This window comes from Oncorhynchus mykiss, chromosome 29 (genome assembly GCF_057628025.1).
Source record: "Oncorhynchus mykiss isolate SJ-2025 chromosome 29, ASM5762802v1, whole genome shotgun sequence".
NCBI classification, from domain to species: domain Eukaryota; kingdom Metazoa; phylum Chordata; class Actinopteri; order Salmoniformes; family Salmonidae; genus Oncorhynchus; species Oncorhynchus mykiss.
Window position 1 is genome coordinate 12,753,428 of NC_143050.1, and position 21,582 is coordinate 12,775,009.

Here is a 21,582-nt window from a genome sequence, read left to right on the forward strand (position 1 = left end):
CTAAGAACTGCACAAAACAAAATGTTAAGGAAACAACTGCTGAACCACACAGACCTACTGTTTATTTTTGATTAAGCTACAATACCGCCCCTAGACAGCCAACACATTTCAAGCTCTAAATCTTGTTCTATAATGACCAATCAAAAATAGTTCCACAATGTTGCAAATGTCATAAAAACAATCACCATAAACTGCATGTTGAAGTCATAAATTGTCATGTAAAAGTGTCTGATTTATTATCTATCTACATTTTGAATAAAAAATGTAGGTAACAAAAAAACACAGTGAATATACAAGTGAAGGTTTCCAAGTGTTTTGGTTACAATTGAGACAAACTGTAAAATGATATGAGATAGGCAGCAGTTGTCAACAGGATCACTGTTGATCATTTCAACCTTGTGCCAAAGAAACCATACATCAATCAGACAAAGACAAATTGAACAATGATGTTTTAGCAAAGAAACACCAGTATCTCCTGCATACCACAATCAACTTTTCGGTTCTAATCTGTTTCCATTTTGGTTTCAATTAAATAATATTGATCTCTAAACAGTTGTATGCATCTGTCTTTAATTTGCTACCCAGCGTATACAGTTTGCTAGCGTTTGCTGACACAGTAAAATTATACCACCTCTTCTACATTATTCTGATCAGATTGTTTCTCACAGAGCATTGAGTCCCGTGATTTCCCCATCCCCCTCAACTGCTCCCTTCTTCATCTCCTGAAGAGCCACTGCCTCCTTTTTAGCCAGTTTCTCTGCACCCACATTCTTTTTAGCCCTGGAAAGCATTTTCATCACATTTCAAAACATGTCAGAGGTAAATGATATGCAGAGTCACAGTCTCACAACCTTACCATTTCTCCTCCACATCCTCGACTGTGTCAGGAAGAGGGATGTTGAGTGTTTCAGGGAGGAAGAAGGCGATGATGCCAGCCACCACAGCAGCACCTCCATAGATTATACTGGGCAGAGCGGGCAGCATCTCTTCCAGGATCAGCACAGCAGGCGCTGCCATGGAGCCCACCCTGGCCATGGTGGAGGTAAATCCCATTCCTGTCTGTCTGCAGGGGGAGGAGGAGGAGGTGGAGGAGAGGGGGAGGAGAAAGAGGAGGAGAGTGGGGGAGGAGGATGCGGAAGAGGAGGCGGAGAAGGAGGAGAAGTAGGGAAATTGCAAATTAAACAGAAATACATAATTTACTTAAGTTTTCACACTAATACATGTTAGAATCACATTTGGCAGCGATTACAGCTGTGAGTCTTTCTGGTAAGTCTCTAAGAGCTTTGCATACCTGGATTGTGCAACGTTTGCCCATTTTGTTATTTTTGAAATGATTTAAGCTCTGTCAAGTTGGTTGTTGATCATTGCTAGACAACCATTTTCAGGTCTTGCCATAGATTTTCAAGTCTATTTAAGTAAAAATTGTAACCCGACCACTCAGGAACATTCACTCTTCTTGGTAAGCAACTCCAGTGTAGATGTGGCCTTGTGTTTTAGGTTATTGTCCCGCTGAAAGGTGAATTAATCTCCTTGTGTCTAGTGGAAAGCAGACTGATCAATGTTTTCCTATAGGATTTTGCCTGTACTTTGGTGTTGCAAACAGAATGCATGTTTTGGAATATTTGTTATTCTGTTCAGGCTTCCTTCTTTTCACTCTGTCAATTAGGTTAGTATTGTGGAGTAACTACAATGTTGTTGATCCATCCTCAGTCTTCTCCTATCACAGCCATTAAACTCTGTAACTGTTTTAAAGTCACCATTGGCCTCATGGTGAAATCCCTGAGTGGTTTCCTTCCTCTCTGGCAACTGAGTTAGGAAGGACACCTGTATCTTTGTAGTGACTGGGTATATTAATACACCATCCAAAGTGTATTTAATAACTTCATCATGTTCAAAGGGATATTTCATGTCTGCCTTGAATATCCCTTAATGAAGTGGTACCTGATGACAGTGTTGTCTAATGAAGTGGTACCTGATGACGGTGTTGTCTAATGAAGTGGTACCCGATGACGGTGTTGTCTAATGAAGTGGTACCTGATGACGGTGTTGTCTAATGAAGTGGTACCTGATGACGGTGTTGTCTAATGAAGTGGTACCCGATGACGGTGTTGTCTAATGAAGTGGTACCTGATGACAGTGTTGTCTAATGAAGTGGTACCTGATGACGGTGTTGTCTAATGAAGTGGTACCCGATGACGGTGTTGTCTAATGAAGTGGTACCTGATGACGGTGTTGTCTAATGAAGTGGTACCTGATGACGGTGGGGTAAAGCTCTCCAGTAAACAGATAAATACAGGTGAAGGATGCAGAGGTGAAGGCCTTCCCCAGACAAGCCAGAGTAGTCCTAATAGACTGCATGTCTGTGTTGGGATCAAAGGGGTTGTCATTGCCAATCCTTGTCAATAACTGTTTTCAATTAGATTATCAAAGACAAGACCAATGGCATTTAATTAGACGCGAGCACAGTAGCCAACACAAAATTGTGTGACCATCTAACCTGTGGGGACGAAGATGTTGGTGAATATCATCAAGGCAGACATGAGGAGACATGTTCCCTGAGTGATCCTCCGACCCAGAAAGGTAAGACTCCCCAGAGCCACCAGCTTGGCGGGGAAGTCCACCAGCCCAAAGATGATCTGGATCAGGTAGATGTTCACCCCAAACTTCTGCAGGTCCATTGCTAGGCCGTAGTAGGCAAAACTGGTAGAGAACCTGTAGGGTGAGAGGTCAATCGGATCACTGGAAGGTTTTGCAGATAAGAATAGGCACAAAGGTAACTAGAATGACAAATGAACCTTACCAAACAATGAACCTTACCAAACAACCATAAGACAGAGAGATATTCTTCTCATCACTGTGGTGCGTATCAAGTCGTATGCTGTGTGGGTGGTCTTACTCGACTGGACCTCTTTGTGCATGTGACATTCCAGAACCTGTAATTACACACATGCACATGCACACACACATAGCCACACACACACACACATAGCCACATGCACACATGCACACATGCCCAAACAGACACACACACACACACACAGACACACAAGCAGGTCATAATCCTTCTCTGATGTCCAAGATCACCTCACACTTCCGGGAACCTCTCAATATGCCTGTATCCTTCGTTGTACCCCAGCCAGCTCTCTCACCTCCACGGTGATCTTCTCTACCATCTCAGGTTTGCCGTTGATCCTGGCCACACGGTGGATGTGTTTCAGGGCCTCGTCAGACCTGCGATTTAGCACTAGCCAGCGGGCAGACTCAGAGTACCACCTTAGGACCAGTTAGGAAAACACAAGAGACATTGTCTCTGGAAACCTTTCAAAGACTGCCATTCACCCATCAATCAAAAGGTAAGACATCCTGAATTGTTCATTCATGATATGGATAAATACCTGTATAGTGGTGCAGTGAAATGGTACGCTCACCAGCTATAGAGGAAGAAGAGGAAGAAGGGAGCGCAGACAGCCATCTGCAGCTTGCGCCAGTCCCTGAGGCTGTGGGCGATGCCCGCCAGGACCATCTGGCCGAAGGTGAAGAAGAAGGACGAGAGGGTGCCCACTAGAGTGCGGGACATGGTGGGAATCCACTCCACCTCTGTGGACAGAAGTCTGTTATGACTCGGTTGTCTTGCGACAGGCAGTGGGTGGAAATGGGAACTCTCCAATGTAAAATCATCTGATTCATCTGAACTGGATTTCCCCAGGGTTTTCATTCCCGAACCCACCTCTGGCAAAAGGTAATCAATTTCCCCCTTGAAAGACTTAAAAGGCAGTAACAATTTCCTTATGCTTAAAAGAGTAACAATGTCCTTATGCTGCAAGACCTGATAGTGTGCCAACTTTCACACATCACACAAAAAAAAGAGTAGAGCATCTAAGTAGCAGGTAGGCTAGCGGTTAAGAGCATTGGGACAGTAACCGAAAGGTCGCTGGTTTGAATGGTGAAAAATCTGCCAATGTGCCCTTGAGCAAGTCACTTAACCATAATTACTCCTGTAAGTCGCTCGGGATAAGAGCATCTGCTACATTACTCAAATGTAAGTCTCTAGATGTATGGGCTATAGGTGGGGTTGTAGGGAGACTCACTGAGAGAGACTGTGTTGAGGATCACCCCAGATACTGCCATGCCTGTCATGAAGCGGAAGATACAGTAGGTCATGAAGGAAGGTGAGAAGGCCGTACAGGTGCCCAGCGTGGCTAGCTGAAAATAGGACCAGATCAACAAGGCCTTTCGCCCAAATCTAGAGGGGAAAACAAATAGGGGAAACCACAGCAACACTTGCTCAAAAGTCACAAGAACATAATGCATTGTTGTTGTTGGTGGTAACTAAGCACCAAAAATACAAGCCCTACTAAATCATTGAGGAGGGAATGTTCCCTACTGTGAAGTAAATTACATGGACACACAGGTGTGCACAAATGCGCACGCACACACACACAGGGAAAACTTTGCTTCTGTGAAATTACTAAAAGTTCTAAGTGTGTAAAAATAAATAAGATAAAAGTCTGATATGTAGCAAATGTTAATCTTGTACTTTCAACCAGCTGGGCTCTATTCTGTCCAAGCACAAAGAAGATCAGGGTTCAAGCCAACATTTGTTTTTTCTGTTAAAGAGTCAATGATGTCCTAGCAATGGATACAGTAGGCTACATCTTAATTAGTAATGTCAGACATCTATTTACAGTACTGATTTAGCTCTAGGTTACCTATTCATAAAGTACACCTGTATCCATTTGTATCACATTGACCACAATCCTTCATCAGGTAAATGCAGTTCCTGTGTACAACCTCTACAACGATAACGTGATGTTCTATAGGACAATATGATGATTGAATTGTTGAATTCCTTTGCCGTGATGAAAATGTTGAACACAATGACGCTATAAGGTATTCCGTGTCTGTGACAGGACGCTGCTCACCTGTCTGACAGCCCTCCAAATATGACAGCCCCTGCCAGGACCCCACCCATATAAATAGTCTGGCTCATCTGTTTCATAGGACGGAGGGTACAGACCAAGTCCCACTGGAAAACAAGATCACAAACCTTTTCTTATAGGCAGGATTGTAATATCACATTCTTTGCCTTGGCATTCAGCAACGACATAAGGGCCACTGTTAGTGAATTATTAGACCTATTGAATGATACTAATAATAATATACACGTTTATTCATAAATCATGCATCATGATGTGTGTTGCGGGAGAAGCACATGTACTTCTATTATTTTATATTATTACACCTACTAATTTATAACCCAGTACGTAAAAAATGCACATGGACAGCTCCACTTACCTCTGAGACAACAGTGGACAGAAATTCTGATTTGTCATAGGTCCAGCCATCCAGACATATCTCTGTCTCAAGCTCTGAAAAGTTAGCCTGATGTCCAATGACGCTGACGTTGCTTTCAAGAAGATGCCACTGCGCCTCGACATACCTCGTACACTTGGACAATTTGGTCCCGCTGGCATCCATCGGGATAAAGGCGCGAAGGAGCTCTCTGTCATCCACTTCTGATTGAGAGATGTTTTGACTACTGGCAATAGAAGTCCTATTGGGTATGGTACAGTGATGTCCAGGCATACCAGCTGTGAAATTATTCAACAGATTCTGGCTTGCCATCAGTAGACCAGGGATAGATAACAAGGTAACATGGATCCATTGGAAACGTCCGAACCCGCCAACGTCATTCAAGAGGTCCGCAAAACCCATATCGGTGAGTCTGAGAGGAACAGTAGGCAAGTGTTAGTAGTCTTTAAACTGCTGTAGCAAAGTCTAAGAACAAGGCTTGCAAAAGTTTAAAAAAAAAAAAGTTATTCGAAGTTATTGGGAAATTATTGAGTGCCGTTATTGTCCTATAAGACAACTCCAAAGGGCCAAGTGGTTCTGATGTGGTGGCCACCGGCTCCAAATCCGCTGCTCAGCGCAGTAGTTAATTTTATACCTCTCTGAAGTTTCACCTGCTACTCCTGCACACGTTTTACAACACTACGGGAGCATCACGATTCTTAACTGAGGTGTTAATGGTTGTTAGACAGCAGATCGAGGTCAGTTGTATTCCTTGAGGGAACGTGACTGCATGAGATTCTGTGAATTTGCATGTGTCCCAAAAAGCCTATAGGTCTATAGAAACAGTGTGACATAGACGTGAATAATAACGGTGATGTTGAATAATATTATTATCCCCATATTGGAGTTCTAACCTAGATTCTCCTTCAAAACTAATGAATGCCACGTAATCGGGTTACACAAAAGCAAAGCAAAAAAGCAACAAAAAAAAACAAACACAAAAGCAAAGCCTTTATAATGGAATTTCACAGCAAGGGCTTGTAATGACATGCAAGGGATCAGAGAGAAACTCATTGACATAATAATCCAGCTATGCCACTCAAAGCCGTTGTTTTAGCATGTTACGTGTACAATTCAGCCCCAGTTCATCTCAAATGAGCCTATTGGTGATCTTGGTGTAACATTAAGATGACGGATTCCTCAGATTCAGGCAGAGTTCATAGAAAGGTTTTAGAATATGTACACACAGGCATCATATACTGTATCTTCCTTTGAGATATCCAAGGAGGCCAACCCATGCTACAGACCCACTGCTTGTGTACATAGACGGCTATAAAGTGGCACCCAAGTGCACATAAACAAAGGACGCCCTTGAGCAAGGTACTTAACCCTAATTACTCCGGGTCGCCGCTATAATGGCAGACCCTGGCCGTGACCTCACTCTCCAAGTGTTTCTCATGGAGAATTGGGATATGGAAAAAATACATTTCCAACTCACACATGCGTATTAGTACACACTTGCACATGTGTGAAATAGTACAAATAAGCACCCACCAAATTAAACTTTTTTTTTTGTTGCATTATCTAGCCAATCAAATATTGACAACAGGGGTCCTGTGACTGTTAAAAGCTCACAGGGCTGAGGAATCATTGACAGCATGAGAAGACACTTTACTCTGTGGCCTATAGCTACATCTGGATCCTTCCCTCTCTCGTATTGTCAATTGGCCACTTACGAGTTATATCATCTCCACCATTGTCACCATCACTGATTGACCCTCATCATCCAGAGTTGGATTACCCATCAGGCACATGTCCAGGGGCCCCCCACTGATGTTATGTAAAGAACCTGGCATAAACTATGGCAAAATATGTAGAATGTCATGACATTTGCTTTAAAATTGAATTGTTTTAGCCATAAGGAAAAATGTAGAATTATATCCAGCGGATCTTTCATTACAACAAAAATGGACTCGGCTGATGAGTCACTCCCTGGTTATACATGGCCTTTGTGTGCCGCAAAATGGATGTCATGGTTTAAAATATTACACTCACTGTCAGTACGAAACACACATGACATTCTCTGTGACATGAGTACATTCATTTGACATTAGGTGGTCATGTCTCGTCGTTGGCTTGGAGGAACGGTAGTCCATACTAGTTTCTTTCCCCTAGCGCCTAACATGTGCAAGCCAGATGGCACTATATCCTCCGTGTTACTTAGCAGAGTAATGTAGTGCCATCGTCATACTCCTTAAACCCATCTTCTCAGGGTTGAGTCAAGTAAAAATGCTTTGGCATTTTTCATTCAATAATCAGAGGCAAATACGTAGCCTACTTTTACAAGCAACCTTTTATCTAATCCTCCGATTGCATCATGTGTGATCCTTTACACCGATACGCTAATTCTGTTGGTTTTACCAGCTCACACACACTGACAAAACAGGATAAATGAGCCGTGACAGCTTGTTGCGACGGTTTCTTTCCTTTTTATTTCAAGTTTGAGGACTTGCTTGCAAAATACTCAGTGCAGATAGCAAACAAGTGTCCTATAGGATGAACTGAGATGATGCTGAATTGGTTGAGTGCCCCCTCCAAACAAAGACATTACGTCAAACAATTCATTTTTCCCCCCCATCAGACATCATTGCACACATGATAGAACAGCAGAAGGTCACTTTCTTTATTACCACGACTCAGAATGCTCATCTGCCCGGTTTAAAAAAAATCCATAACCGAGACACCAGTGATGCAGTCTCACCTAATCTGGATCCCAGCTTTGAGTTCTTTCATAAATAAAAATGTAAAAAAAAATCTTTATTTTATGCCAATTCACAAACTAAACCAACAAATTACTTTTCCCTCAAAAAAAAAAAAAAACTAACCAGATTAGTGTACAAACATTTGCTTTAAAAAAAAATAAATAAAAGCTATACACCATTCTGTATCCTTGAAATAATTAAAAGTTCCCCCTGGCTCAATCAGGAATAATTTGTTAAAGCCCCAATCAGTAGTTGAAACCAAGCGCCTTCCACCATTTCGTTAAAAAGATGAGATATGGGGTTGGAGAAATGTAACCACTGTCAAAGTCATAGACAGCGATATGGATGCAAGGACAAACAATCCATGATAACAACATTAGTTCTACCAATGCTTTGAGGCTATATAGTGTTAGTTCCCATTTACTTTGTTTACAAACATTGGAGTAAAACAAGTTTATATTTCAGGTTCTGATGGGGTACGACAATTGAACTAAGCTCATGAGGCATTTATACATTATATTCTTCAATAATTAATGGGTACATATCATTCATTTATAAGTCACAAAATGGATGTAACAACTACAGATTGAGTTATTCAGAATGTGTCTGACTCCAACAACAAATACAAGCATTGCACCCTTTGCAAGTTAGTTACGGTACATTGAATATTGAGCGATGACTTGGCCACAGGTTTGACGCTGGGAATGCATTTGAAAGGGTAGGACTGAAGTTGCAGAATTAGGGAGAGCGCAGTTGTTGAATAGGGGTCATGGACAATCACTCTGCTTTGGTACGCTTCAGTGCCCCTGGAAGTTTATCTTGAAGCCTGAAAAGGGGAAATCATGCTGTACTTCTCACATGTATATACACTGCACCTGGGAAGACAAATCCTTTAGGGTGGTTTAACCAAGAAGAAGCTACTGATGTGGTGTGGTCCTGCCATGTAGAAATTATATTACCAAAAAAACAGAACACGGTGTTCTGTGATTTCACCTCATCTACATATTGATGGTTAGAAAAAGATGTGCCCTTACTTTGCAAGTGTGACTTCAACTCTGGTGCGAATCAGTTCAATGTATTGATCAATCTGGGTCTGAAAGACAAAAAAATTGTTAACCAACACAGGTTCATAACAAACATTAGTAATTGTATGTAAAAACAAACTTTCATTCTTACTTTATTTTTGTCATAAACCGGAGGCGTGCTGAATAAGATGACATCAGCTGTCAATGAGAAACAGAGTGGACTCTGGTTAGGCACATTTGTATCTCTGGAGGTTTCCAGATCGCATGGGACACCTCTAACATGCTATTTCAATAAAGCTACAGTATTCATTGAATACTATGGACCTGTTAAAATAACAATATATTACTGTACCTCTCAAGGCTATTTAAACCATGTCTACTGTACATCATTCAGACCTTGTCCCCTCCCATCTTTAGAGTAAATATAAGTCTGATTGCTCCCCGCAATTATGTAGGCAGAAGTACTGATCTGTACAATACAAGAACATAGACCAGGGATGGGCAACTTGGATGGGGTGCCCCAAAAAAAATCTGAACTCACGAGGGGCCAGTGTTGTTGGCGGGTCTGAGTACCCATATGTGGATACGCCCCCACATTGCGAGTGAAACATTTTAGGAACCCCACTCTTGACAGCAGAGAGAAATGTTTGAGTTAACTTTGTGCAATTCTACACATTCTGCCATGGGGTGAAGAGAAAATGTTGCCATTTTAAAGCAAGTTTCCTGCAAGTCTACGTATTTTGCCATAGTGCGGAGACAAATGATCGCAGTTTTTAAATATGATACCTGAGACTGACGAACAAAATCAAATGGGGGGGCCCCCCCAGACAGTAATTAGACCATGATAACAAGTTTAGATAGCTGACCGCTAGAATAATTTACCAATCTAAAAATGTTTAGCTGACAATGGGCTAATTGAGTGACTATCAGTGCCTGACATAAGAGAAACACCGCAGGTGCACACGCACATTTCCACCTTGTGTATTCTACTATTCTAACTTGCAACAGTAGGTTGAAACCCCGACGGAGTAAATAATAAAAACGGTAAGTTAATTTTTTGTTATTGATTAATCTGAGGGCAGCCAGTTGCCCATCCCTGACACAGGACGACTTACAGAGCCCCATTAGTTATTAACAAACATGACATGTAATGAGAAGTCTAGGTTCCCAGAGGATCGTAAAGGAATGCATGACATGTAATGAGAAGTCTAGGTTCCCAGAGGATCGTAAAGAAATGCATGACATGTAATGAGAAGTCTAGGTTCCCAGAGGATCGTAAAGAAATGCATGTGCACATTATTAGAACATCAGTGTCTACATGACCGGGTGCAGAACACTTATTTGTGAGCATCAAACAAATGGAAGACTGGACAGTGTGTGATTCTTACCCAGTATGAGGATTGTGATGCCATTGAAGACAGCTCCCACATATGTCATCAGCCACATAAAACCAGCCAGCTGCAACAGAGGGACCAGAACATTTCAGAAACCTACCACACCTTATGGATAAATGTCATGACAAGAAAAATGACATTTTCCTTGGCCACTATCAATCAATTTAATTATTATCTTCTTATTCAAACATTGACTGTGTTTGATATGAGCGTCCCACAATGTTTAGCCTCTATAGTAACTTACTGTTGGAAAAACACACTAGCTGTAATCCACTCCTTCCTTCATCTGATAAACTCTTAATCCCTCATTTGAACATCTGCCAGGCATTTCTTTCTCTGCCACCACATGACAACTTTTCAGGCTTTCTTAGTCAGGCGTAACAATACATAAGAGACCGACTTCAGTGTTGTGAAAAAATCTCAAGAAAAAATCTCCAAAGACAACTGACCACAGTTAAAATAGACCAACAGCTCTTAAGGTGTGCAAAATACTACTTTAATTTTACAATTCTAAGCACCTTAAGTCAATTTTCCATCCAGTCAAAATAAACCCTAATTTTGTCCCAAGAGCATTACCCTTCAGCCGAGTAGATGAAACTGGTGAGACTCACAAAACTACTCCCCTTGCTATACATGTCTGACAGAAGATTTCTACATCAAGCACTTCTAGAATGAATCATTTAGATCCAATTGAAGACCATAGCATTGGAAATCTCCAAGACGGCAGTAGCTTATAGCCTAATGAACATTACCTTGAGTGAGTCCACCAGGTCCTCCACCAGCAGCAAGTGTTTGATCTGTTTAACGGCTCGGTTCACATAGGTCAGAAACACATCCACATATTTACGGAAAGTCTCAGGCTGAACAGTTAGGTCCTGCTCCATCAGACCCCTGTGGGAGAAAACGCATCAGTCATCACCTAACAATCAAATCAGACAATGACTCCAAGGGGGTCAAGTTCAATACAAGTAGACTCAGTTCTAATAATACATCCTTGTTTCCCCATGTTCCAACATATCCCAAGTTGAGCGGTCATACTTGAAGGGGTGGCCCTCTCCAGACTTCTGCACTGCCTGAATGACAGACTTGTAGATGCGGAAGGTGATTGTGACACAGAGCAGGGCAAGCAGCAGGTAGGACAACACACTGATGATGCTGAAGATGGCCAGGGACAGAAGGACCAGCAGGGACATGCCAAAGGCCACCGCAGACTTCTTGGGGTCCCGCCAGTACACCAGCTCCATCACTGGATGAGGAACAAACAGGATGGAACAGGGGAGAGAGAGTTAATTCTCAAGCCAAACCTGACTGTCAGATGATCACAGATGTCCTTTATAAATCCTAATACTGAAGGAAGGTTTTGATGAGAAACCTGAGAGCATAAAGTTCCCAATTTCCCTCATATGATCTCAGGTATGACCATAACGCCACTGCCAACATGCAGTTCATTCTAGTTGAATGAGTCGTGGCTGTGAGGATTATCCATGTTACAACACACAGATCTCAGACAGAGCCAAATCTAAAAGGCATTTTCTCAGGGTTCAAAATAATGGAATGGAACACATGGGCAACTCCTTTTCGCCGTTATTTGGTCACGTCATGTTAGTCTAATTCTCCATAGCACCAGGGCATCAGTCCACAATCAACACTGGAAAATAATTTCCCTCAGTTCTCAGGTGAGCACAACTGGTGGCAAATGGTTATCATTATCCTGAAAAATGTGTAATCCAGTCAACGGTCTCATATCTAGTGAAATTCAGTGGGGACCTACATTTCATTCATAGTTGTCCTAATTCAGGAGTTGTTCACTTTCCCCAAATGGGCTGTAGCCTGCAGCCAGGGTTTTTGTAGTCTAGAATGGTGCCAAAAACATGCGCTTCGACACAAATGGCCCCTCATCTGTTAACTTGATGCCAGTTCAGGAACCACTAGGCTACATCAATAGCTAGGATTCCATGTGAATATTCTCAAATTCACATTAAGAAAATAAACACATTGTCCCACCATTGGTGTGTTTCCACTAGGGTTGCAAAGGGTCAGAAACTCTGGTAAATGAATCCCTGGAATTTCTGAACTTTTGCTTAAATTCATCAAACAAGTTAACGTATAACAGTGAAGTGTTTTTGTGGGATACACAAGGCAATTCTAGGTCTTGTGGCCTAATTTTTAGTTAAACTATCCCCAATTCTATGGAATTGCAACCCTCTGCATGCAGTGTATTCTTCCATCACATGTACAGCTGATTCTCAAGATCTTGCACACTAATGAGATGCTATTGAGCCCACACTACTACACTGTCTGAGCCAAGGACTACATGCTTTCTGGTAAGTTTTGATTACAATACTGGGTGGGGTGAATATATTTTATATGACTTACATGATTTTTTGTTAACTAGAATAATAGTAGCGTACAGCAACGTTTGTTTAAATCAATTCTAACTTGTTAACAATTCCTGCTAGTTAGTTTTTGCTACAATGTGGGTTTTAGCTTGCTTGAGCCTGCTTGCCGAGGACTGTTAATTCACCCGTTTCCATACGTTTCATTTGAAAACATTTCTTACAAAAGGAGTTGTTTAATCTAACTTAACTATTTATCTATTCCTGGAATGTCAAATTTACAAAAAATGTAATCTATGTATAACAATGAAGGTTCATTTAATTGTAAAATAAGATAAAAAATATTCTAAAATATTAGCTTTGAATGCCTGAAATCTATCATCTTGTTGTAGTTAAAGTTATTTTGCAACTGACATGCAGGCATGACAGTTAGCATGAAAAAAATAGGCACAGGGTAGCTAGCTTAAGTTTGGTACCTAGCTAGCACCAATACAACTTGCCTAAAAACAATGACCAGTAGAAACTGCCGTAATCTTCATTATTCTTAGCAATGATTTAGGAATCCTTGTGATTAAGTATTAGCTAGGTAGCCACTTGTTGACCTATTGAAATTGAACTCCAGTTCATGAAGCTAACATTATAGGCAACCAGATAGCTTCATCTGGCTAGTGAGGCTCAACCGGACAGGGTTATGCGTTGTGAAGCTAGCCACAATAAAGATTAGGCACAAGTGGAAGTTGCCATTTGCCTTCAAAATAAAAGGATCTCTTTGAAAGTGATACGGAAGGTTACAATCGGTGGACTCGTGCCATATTTAGACTAATGTTAAATCAAGGTTTGAATGCGAAGCAATAAAATGGGGTATCAGTCTACTCGGTGACACCCACAGAACACAATTGTTCAGAGTTTACACAAATATTAGCGTTGTAGCTCTTATCACGGGACTGACTGTGAAATCACCTCCCCAGTAAGCCTATTTTGTGTATTGACATTCAAATTGCACTGTACAGCTTTACCTAAGGATTGGGGATCAATGAAATGGGGTATATTTTTTCCCCAACATCCTCTCAGAGTTAGACTCCAAAACATCCAGCCAGTATTGTTTTTCCTTGGGAATAGTGTTCAATACACAGGTTGACAATAAATGTGGCTCAATTCAGTTGTTTCAAAGTCCCGCAATAAGAGCTACAATCCATAGGTAAGGCTGTACAGTGAAATAAGTATGTCCCCAATGCAATTCTAAAGTATAATACATCCAGTGTGGTTGCAATAGATGTCAAATTAACAACATTGTCTTTTGCTGGTTTTACATAACATTCCAACCTCATTTAGAATGACCTATTCAATTATGGCATAATTCTACTATTTGTATTCATTTGCATCACTGACAATGGCGTTTGTGGCTGATCCTTATTGTGGCTAGCTTCACATAGATGGGTCCGACCACCATTAATCAAATAAAAACTGTCTTATAAATTAGGGTTATTTTTTATGACACCTAGCTATAGCTACTGAAACCGATGTCGTTTTGCAATATTTTTGAGGAAGACATTGTTTGCATCCATGAGCTAGCTAGCTTTTTTATGACCAGTACTGTAGGTTCACAAGACAACTTTACCAGCATCATAGCATCAGTATTGATGACTTGTGACATATGACATACGAGTGATAATTGAATAAAAACGCAAAACATTAATGAACGTGTTAAATTATTGTGTGACGTGCAGTCATATTCAGGTCCTGATTGGCCAAATAGTGTTATTTGATACGCAAAGACTACACTATATTTAGTGTAACCTACCTATATTTACACTATCCTTCAAATACTGAGCAACACATTTACCATTTGTCTCCGTACTCCATAAGTGGTGAAACACTAAAATGTGATCGTCTTTGTTCAAATGTATATGCATGAAACATACATTATGGAACACATGCCTCACACTCAGTCATAGTTAGTGGAAATCAAAAGCTGGCCTCCTTATTGTAAGGCACATTGTGCACATTTTGCCAAGCTGTTTTTAGCTTCTGAAGCAGCCAAATTGACTTTTACAATAGCTGGCTAGGCTAGTCAAACTAACATGGGAGAGACGATATGGACATTACAATAGCTGGCTAGTCAAACTAACATGGGAGAGACGATATGGACATTACAATAGCTGGCTAGGCTAGTCAAACTAACATGGGAGAGACGATATGGACATTACAATAGCTGGCTAGTCAAACTAACATGGGAGAGACGATATGGACATTACAATAGCTGGCTAGGCTAGTCAAACTGTAACATGGGAGAGACGATATGGACATTACAATAGCTGGCTAGTCAAACTAACATGGGAGAGACGATATGGACATTACAATGGCTGGCTAGGCTAGTCAAACTGTAACATGGGAGAGACGATATGGACATTACAATAAACTGGCTAGGCTAGTCAAACTGTAACATGGGAGAGACGATATGGACATTACAATAGCTGGCTAGGCTAGTCAAACTGTAACATGGGAGAGACGATATGGACATTACAATAGCTGGCTAGGCTAGTCAAACTGTAACATGGGAGAGACGATATGGACATTACAATAGCTGGCTAGGCTAGTCAAACTGTAACATGGGAGAGACGATATGGACATTACAATAGCTGGCTAGGCTAGTCAAACTAACATGGGAGAGACGATATGGACATTACAATAAACTGGCTAGGCTAGTCAAACTGTAACATGGGAGAGACGATAAGGACATTACAATAGCTGGCTAGGCTAGTCAAACTGTAATATGGGAGAGACGATAAGGACATTACAATAGCTGGCTAGGCTAGTCAAACTGTAACATGGGAGAGACGATATGGACATTACAATAGCTGGCTAGGCTAGTCAAACTAACATGGGAGAGACGATATGGACATTACAATAGCTGGCTAGGCTAGTCAAACTAACATGGGAGAGACGATATGGACATTACAATAGCTGGCTAGTCAAACTAACATGGGAGAGACGATATGGACATTACAATAGCTGGCTAGTCAAACTAACATGGGAGAGACGATATGGACATTACAATAGCTGGCTAGGCTAGTCAAACTGTAACATGGGAGAGATGATATGGACATTACAATAGCTGGCTAGGCTAGTCAAACTGTAACATGGGAGAGACGATAAGGACATTACAATAGCTGGCTAGTCAAACTAACATGGGAGAGACGATATGGACATTACAATAAACTGGCTAGGCTAGTCAAACTGTAACATGGGAGAGACGATATGGACATTACAATAAACTGGCTAGGCTAGTCAAACTAACATGGGAGAGACGATATGGGCATTACAATAAACTGGCTAGGCTAGTCAAACTAACATGGGAGAGACGATATGGACATTACAATAGCTGGCTAGTCAAACTAACATGGGAGAGACGATATGGACATTACAATAGCTGGCTAGGCTAGTCAAACTGTAACATGGGAGAGACGATATGGGCATTACAATAAACTGGCTAGGCTAGTCAAACTAACATGGGAGAGACGATATGGACATTACAATAGCTGGCTAGTCAAACTAACATGGGAGAGACGATATGGGCATTACAATAAACTGGCTAGGCTAGTCAAACTAACATGGGAGAGACGATATGGACATTACAATAAACTGGCTAGGCTAGTCAAACTAACATGGGAGAGACGATATGGACATTACAATAAACTGGCTAGGCTAGTCAAACTAACATGGGAGAGACGATATGGACATTACAATAAACTGGCTAGGCTAGTCAAACTAACATGGGAGAGACGATATGGACATTACAATAGCTGGCTAGGCTAGTCAAACTAACATGGGAGAGACGATATGGACATTACAATAGCTGGCTAGTCAAACTAACATGGGAGAGACGATATGGACATTACAATAAACTGGCTAGGCTAGTCAAACTGTAACATGGGAGAGACGATATGGACATTACAATAAACTGGCTAGGCTAGTCAAACTGTAACATGGGAGAGACGATATGGACATTACAATAAACTGGCTAGGCTAGTCAAACTAACATGGGAGAGACGATATGGGCATTACAATAAACTGGCTAGGCTAGTCAAACTAACATGGGAGAGACGATATGGACATTACAATAGCTGGCTAGTCAAACTAACATGGGAGAGACGATATGGACATTACAATAGCTGGCTAGGCTAGTCAAACTGTAACATGGGAGAGACGATATGGGCATTACAATAAACTGGCTAGGCTAGTCAAACTAACATGGGAGAGACGATATGGACATTACAATAGCTGGCTAGTCAAACTAACATGGGAGAGACGATATGGGCATTACAATAAACTGGCTAGGCTAGTCAAACTAACATGGGAGAGACGATATGGACATTACAATAAACTGGCTAGGCTAGTCAAACTAACATGGGAGAGACGATATGGACATTACAATAAACTGGCTAGGCTAGTCAAACTAACATGGGAGAGACGATATGGACATTACAATAAACTGGCTAGGCTAGTCAAACTAACATGGGAGAGACGATATGGACATTACAATAGCTGGCTAGGCTAGTCAAACTAACATGGGAGAGACGATATGGACATTACAATAGCTGGCTAGTCAAACTAACATGGGAGAGACGATATGGACATTACAATAAACTGGCTAGGCTAGTCAAACTGTAACATGGGAGAGACGATATGGGCATTACAATAAACTGGCTAGTCAAACTAACATGGGAGAGACGATATGGACATTACAATAAACTGGCTAGGCTAGTCAAACTGTAACATGGGAGAGACGATATGGGCATTACAATAAACTGGCTAGGCTAGTCAAACTGTAACATGGGAGAGACGATATGGACATTACAATAGCTGGCTAGGCTAGTCAAACTAACATGGGAGAGACGATATGGACATGCCTGGTGCCCAGAATGATGACGTTGGTAGCAAGAGTGGAGGAGAATGAATTCGGTTCAGTGAGTCCTCCTGATGACCCCTTCACAGCTAGTTAGTTATACCTGTGCCTAGAAACTTCAGAGTGAATTTGAAACGTGTCTGCCGGAGTTGGGACTGTACATTATCATTCATTTTGTACAGGAATAATAGTTTAAGCTAGACGTTAATCCCGTAGTTGTGATTTTCACCTAATGTACTACAAAAAGTGCTTTAGCCGTCATCCTGGCCTGATATCGGCTACATCATCTTAGCTACTTCCCTCTCCTTAATGCGGAGCGAAGGACACTGTGCCGCATCTGTTGCAGCGCATACTCTCCCCATTGAGCAGTAGACTATCAGTGACATCCAGATGGTTACTACCAATATTACAAGTTATTTCTCGTATAGGCTGCCATCGTACTAAAAATAAAATCAAGTGGGATGGAACAGATTTGAGATTGTGACCAATACTACAAGGTATTTCTCCGTAGCCCATCAAAATAAACATCACTTACTTTTACAAGTAACTAGTGCCATGCTGCTGCCAGTAGCCAGCATTTCTAGCTGGAAGGGCTGATCAGAACAACTGACTGAACCGAATCCATTCGTCGCCACACTACGCCGCATGACATACGCCATCCATTTGGGCACCAGGCCTGTCCATATAGCCTCTCCCCTGTAACACTGGCTAGCTTTCAATAAATTGGCTGAGCGGTCAAGAGTTACCTCTACATACGATCAAGACAAGTCACATTGCATGCTGCATATTTCAGGTGCACTCGAGCTGATCAGAGGAGAGGCATAGAGGCCTCTTTATCTTATTTAAGTCATCAGCTCGGGTTTTACATTGAGATAAAAGCAGGATATTGGCCACCTTCATGACGAGGGGTCTGTACAGGAGTTCTGATTGCGTCCAAGTTTAGGAGTTCAGTAAATTTGCCTATAGTATAGTGTTGAAATGTACTAATGAGAAAAATGTGCAAGAATTGAAGGTGCCAAAAATAATGTCATAAGGTTTTACCGTATACACAAAAAAACATTACGTTTCTTGGCTCACCACTTACATTTCCTTGACGAAACCACTGAGCTGACAAGGTTGGTTTGATTAATGAAAGCAAAGGGATGGTAACCATGCCTTCCTTGGTCCAATCCTTGTCAGGGTGATTAGAACCATTTTAAAAGCCTTCAAATAGGGCCATGTGCTCGCGGTCGCTGCTACCCGGGATCCTTGGTATGTCCCTAAACTGACAATACCGTAGCTACATAACATTGGTCAGAGATCAACTGGGTGAACAAACGAACTATTGTGGGCTACGGAGCTACTCAAAAATACAAAAGGCTTTCTCTGGTCTTCGGCCTTTGCTAGCTACCAAATTACCCAAACAATTGCTTTATGGTATGGGCAATTCGCAACACTGTTAACCAACATAGAGGGACTGTAACGTTACCTATAATATAATAAACCAATAACTAGCTAACGTTAGCCAACATGAGTCCTGTTCAACATGTGATCAAATCGCTAATTCTCTGGGGCACCGTTAGCATTCATTCACTCACTCACTCACACACAAACACACACACACACACACACACCACACAAACAACAACCCCCGGCCATCAATTGTTTGAACATGAATCGCATACGAGTGTGGTTGAGCTGAGCTCGAGCTATTACGGTCAAAATGTTTGCATTCAAAATAAAACAATTCAAAAAATAATAATTTCCTACCGGAATATGTGGATTCTTTTGTCGATGAAGCGTTCAGAGAGGACGAGATCTGGCCAGACTGTGTCATCGGATCTGCCATTTTTGTGATGATTTCTACCCAGACAGCGAGACAATCAAAATAAACGTAAAATCGAAGTGCGTAGCTAGCTAATATGTTCTGTTCCAAATTCTTTCCAATTTGTAATAGATGACTGACGCTAAATTGACTCCTCAAGCCCGTTTGACGCCTTGAAAATGATGTTTCGGAGCACAACGATGGACGTGCCTTCACCACGAAGGGGGGGCTTGGCTTTAAAGGTGTGGTCTCAATATGGTCTAGTCAGTATCATTACCTTATACCGCATATTTATACAGTGGTTTACTTATGCTACTATTTTCAAAATAATTGTTTAAAAAATCCTGAGTTCATTTTTCCTATATCCATAAAATAACTTTAATAATCACCCAGTCAATCAACCAATCGTCTCAAGAACCCCAGGGGCTCTCCCAAGTTTATTCACAGGGTTTACTACCTACCCCTTTATATGTGTGTGTGTGTGGGTGTGGGTGTGTGTGTGTGTGTGTGTGTGTGTGTGTGTGTGTGTGTGTGTGTGCGCGCGCGCGAGTGCGAGTGCGAGAGGGGATTATTATCACAAATATTTTTACTGAAATAGAAGGAAAATATAAAATATAATTTAAACAATAACCGAAATGGGGACCAATTACTATTTTTTGACAAGGCTTTGTGTCACTGAAAAACCCAGAATGTAGATTCTGTTTTCCATTCAGGGGCAACAACAATGCCTTATTATTTACAAAAATGTCATGGCACTGGTAGGCTGCCGTTCTCTGAGCATCACAAGGCTGTATAGCTGCCATTTTTATTTCAGCTTTTGCTTCTGATGGTTTGTTGCAGAGGAAGTGCAGACATCTGGATTGGAATCATATAATTAGTGGCTAGAAAGCACTAGTCGAGACATACAGTGCTGCGATGGATGCAATTGGTGTTTCCTACTCGAACCCATTGGAGGACTACGAGATGATTCACCGGATCGGTAGTGGTACATACGGAGACGTATTTAAGGTAGGCCTATTTGAAATAAACCATGCTCTGATATTTTGCAGTCCTTTAGTGAAAATTATGTATCTTTCGAACAGGATTTGTAACCACCCCACGATTTATAAGATTGTTTTGATATGGCTTTATTGGTATACCTGAGCAGACCCACCTGTTTGATTAAATGGTTATTCATATCCCTAGTCGGTTCCATGTTGACGGGTTGCAGTCAACGTTTAAAAAAATAATGTGATGGTTTTATTAATCAATAGTGATATAAATTGTTTTGTGATTTTATTTTTTTATATATTTTTTCCTGATATAATGTTTGCCAGAAAAGTGGTATTTCACCATCTGTTCTGTCATCAATTTGTGCATGGAGGCAGGCTGCATGGTCTCTCTCCATAACTGTATTGAATGTTTGGTTGACATGTGCACAGAGTTTAACATCAGAATGACTGATGTCAAAACAAGGCTCATTGAAATGCTGAAAAAGCCCTTTCTATTGGTCTACCTGGTCATTTGTTGAAAAAGGTCCAGCACACTAAATTATGAAATGCACTCCACTGTTAAATCTTACAATATGGTTAGCTGAGATGGTGACTAGAAGGGAGCAGTTGGTAACAGGAAACTAACAATGAGTTGAGAAAGGAAGAAGTGTCATCTGTGAGAAACTCACTGTACACATCAAGCCAGTACCCTGACCGATAGCATAATATTTGGAATGGCCAGCAAATATAGTATTTTCACTGCAGCTTCACTGTCATAGCACATGACACCCAAGACACCCTTGTAAAGTATTGGAGATAGTTCTGTAATGAATGTACTTTTTCTAATTGAAAAAATAAAATGAGTAGATCATTATGAAATTAGGGAACGATTGGTCGCCTAGGTCCTGTTTGGTAAGTGATCTTGCAATAATAGCCGAGGTAAAAGTTCTGCTGCAATATGATACATGCCTTACATCTCCGGAAATCTTTTACTACAGAAACAAAACAGGAAGTGAGTACCGTTCCGTAACAGATGTATTTTTTTCAAAGGTAGCAGTTCTTCTATTGGTGACAGGAGCCTCATTGTTCCCT

At 41.2% G+C, this 21,582-nt stretch overlaps 3 protein-coding genes across 4 annotated transcripts in view; 1 reads left to right on the plus strand and 2 right to left on the minus strand.

Annotated features, from left to right (window-relative positions):
- Positions 1–40: 40 nt before the first annotated feature.
- On the minus strand, positions 41–7,655 carry oatx (organic anion transporter X). The gene is made up of 10 exons (XM_021591549.3): positions 5,296–7,655; positions 4,923–5,026; positions 4,089–4,243; positions 3,429–3,597; positions 3,150–3,273; positions 2,818–2,933; positions 2,498–2,712; positions 2,252–2,360; positions 857–1,063; positions 41–780 (listed from the first exon to the last, which is right to left on the minus strand). The coding sequence occupies exons 1-10, from the start codon at positions 5,713–5,715 to the stop codon at positions 663–665; spliced, it is 1,737 nt and encodes a 578-aa protein (XP_021447224.1). The 5' UTR covers positions 5,716–7,655; the 3' UTR covers positions 41–662.
- Positions 7,656–7,761: 106 nt separating this feature from the next.
- On the minus strand, positions 7,762–20,026 carry LOC110510179 (reticulon-3). Its single transcript, XM_090226538.1, has 7 exons — positions 19,465–20,026; positions 11,512–11,719; positions 11,226–11,364; positions 10,468–10,537; positions 9,231–9,277; positions 9,089–9,147; positions 7,762–8,880 (listed from the first exon to the last, which is right to left on the minus strand). Exons 1-7 carry the CDS (start codon positions 19,541–19,543, stop codon positions 8,832–8,834), a joined length of 651 nt encoding a protein of 216 aa, XP_090082664.1. The 5' UTR covers positions 19,544–20,026; the 3' UTR covers positions 7,762–8,831.
- LOC110510173 (mitogen-activated protein kinase kinase kinase kinase 2) overlaps positions 19,990–21,582 on the plus strand; it is a 31,217-nt gene continuing 29,624 nt past the window's right edge. The window contains exon 1 of one of the 2 annotated variants that reach the window (XM_036968005.2): positions 19,990–20,527. In XM_036968005.2, coding sequence (XP_036823900.2) covers positions 20,435–20,527 — 93 coding nt within the window. In that variant the 5' untranslated portion in view covers positions 19,990–20,434. The remainder of the gene's footprint in view (positions 20,528–21,582) is intronic. The other variant, XM_090226536.1, reaches the window with a different exon arrangement.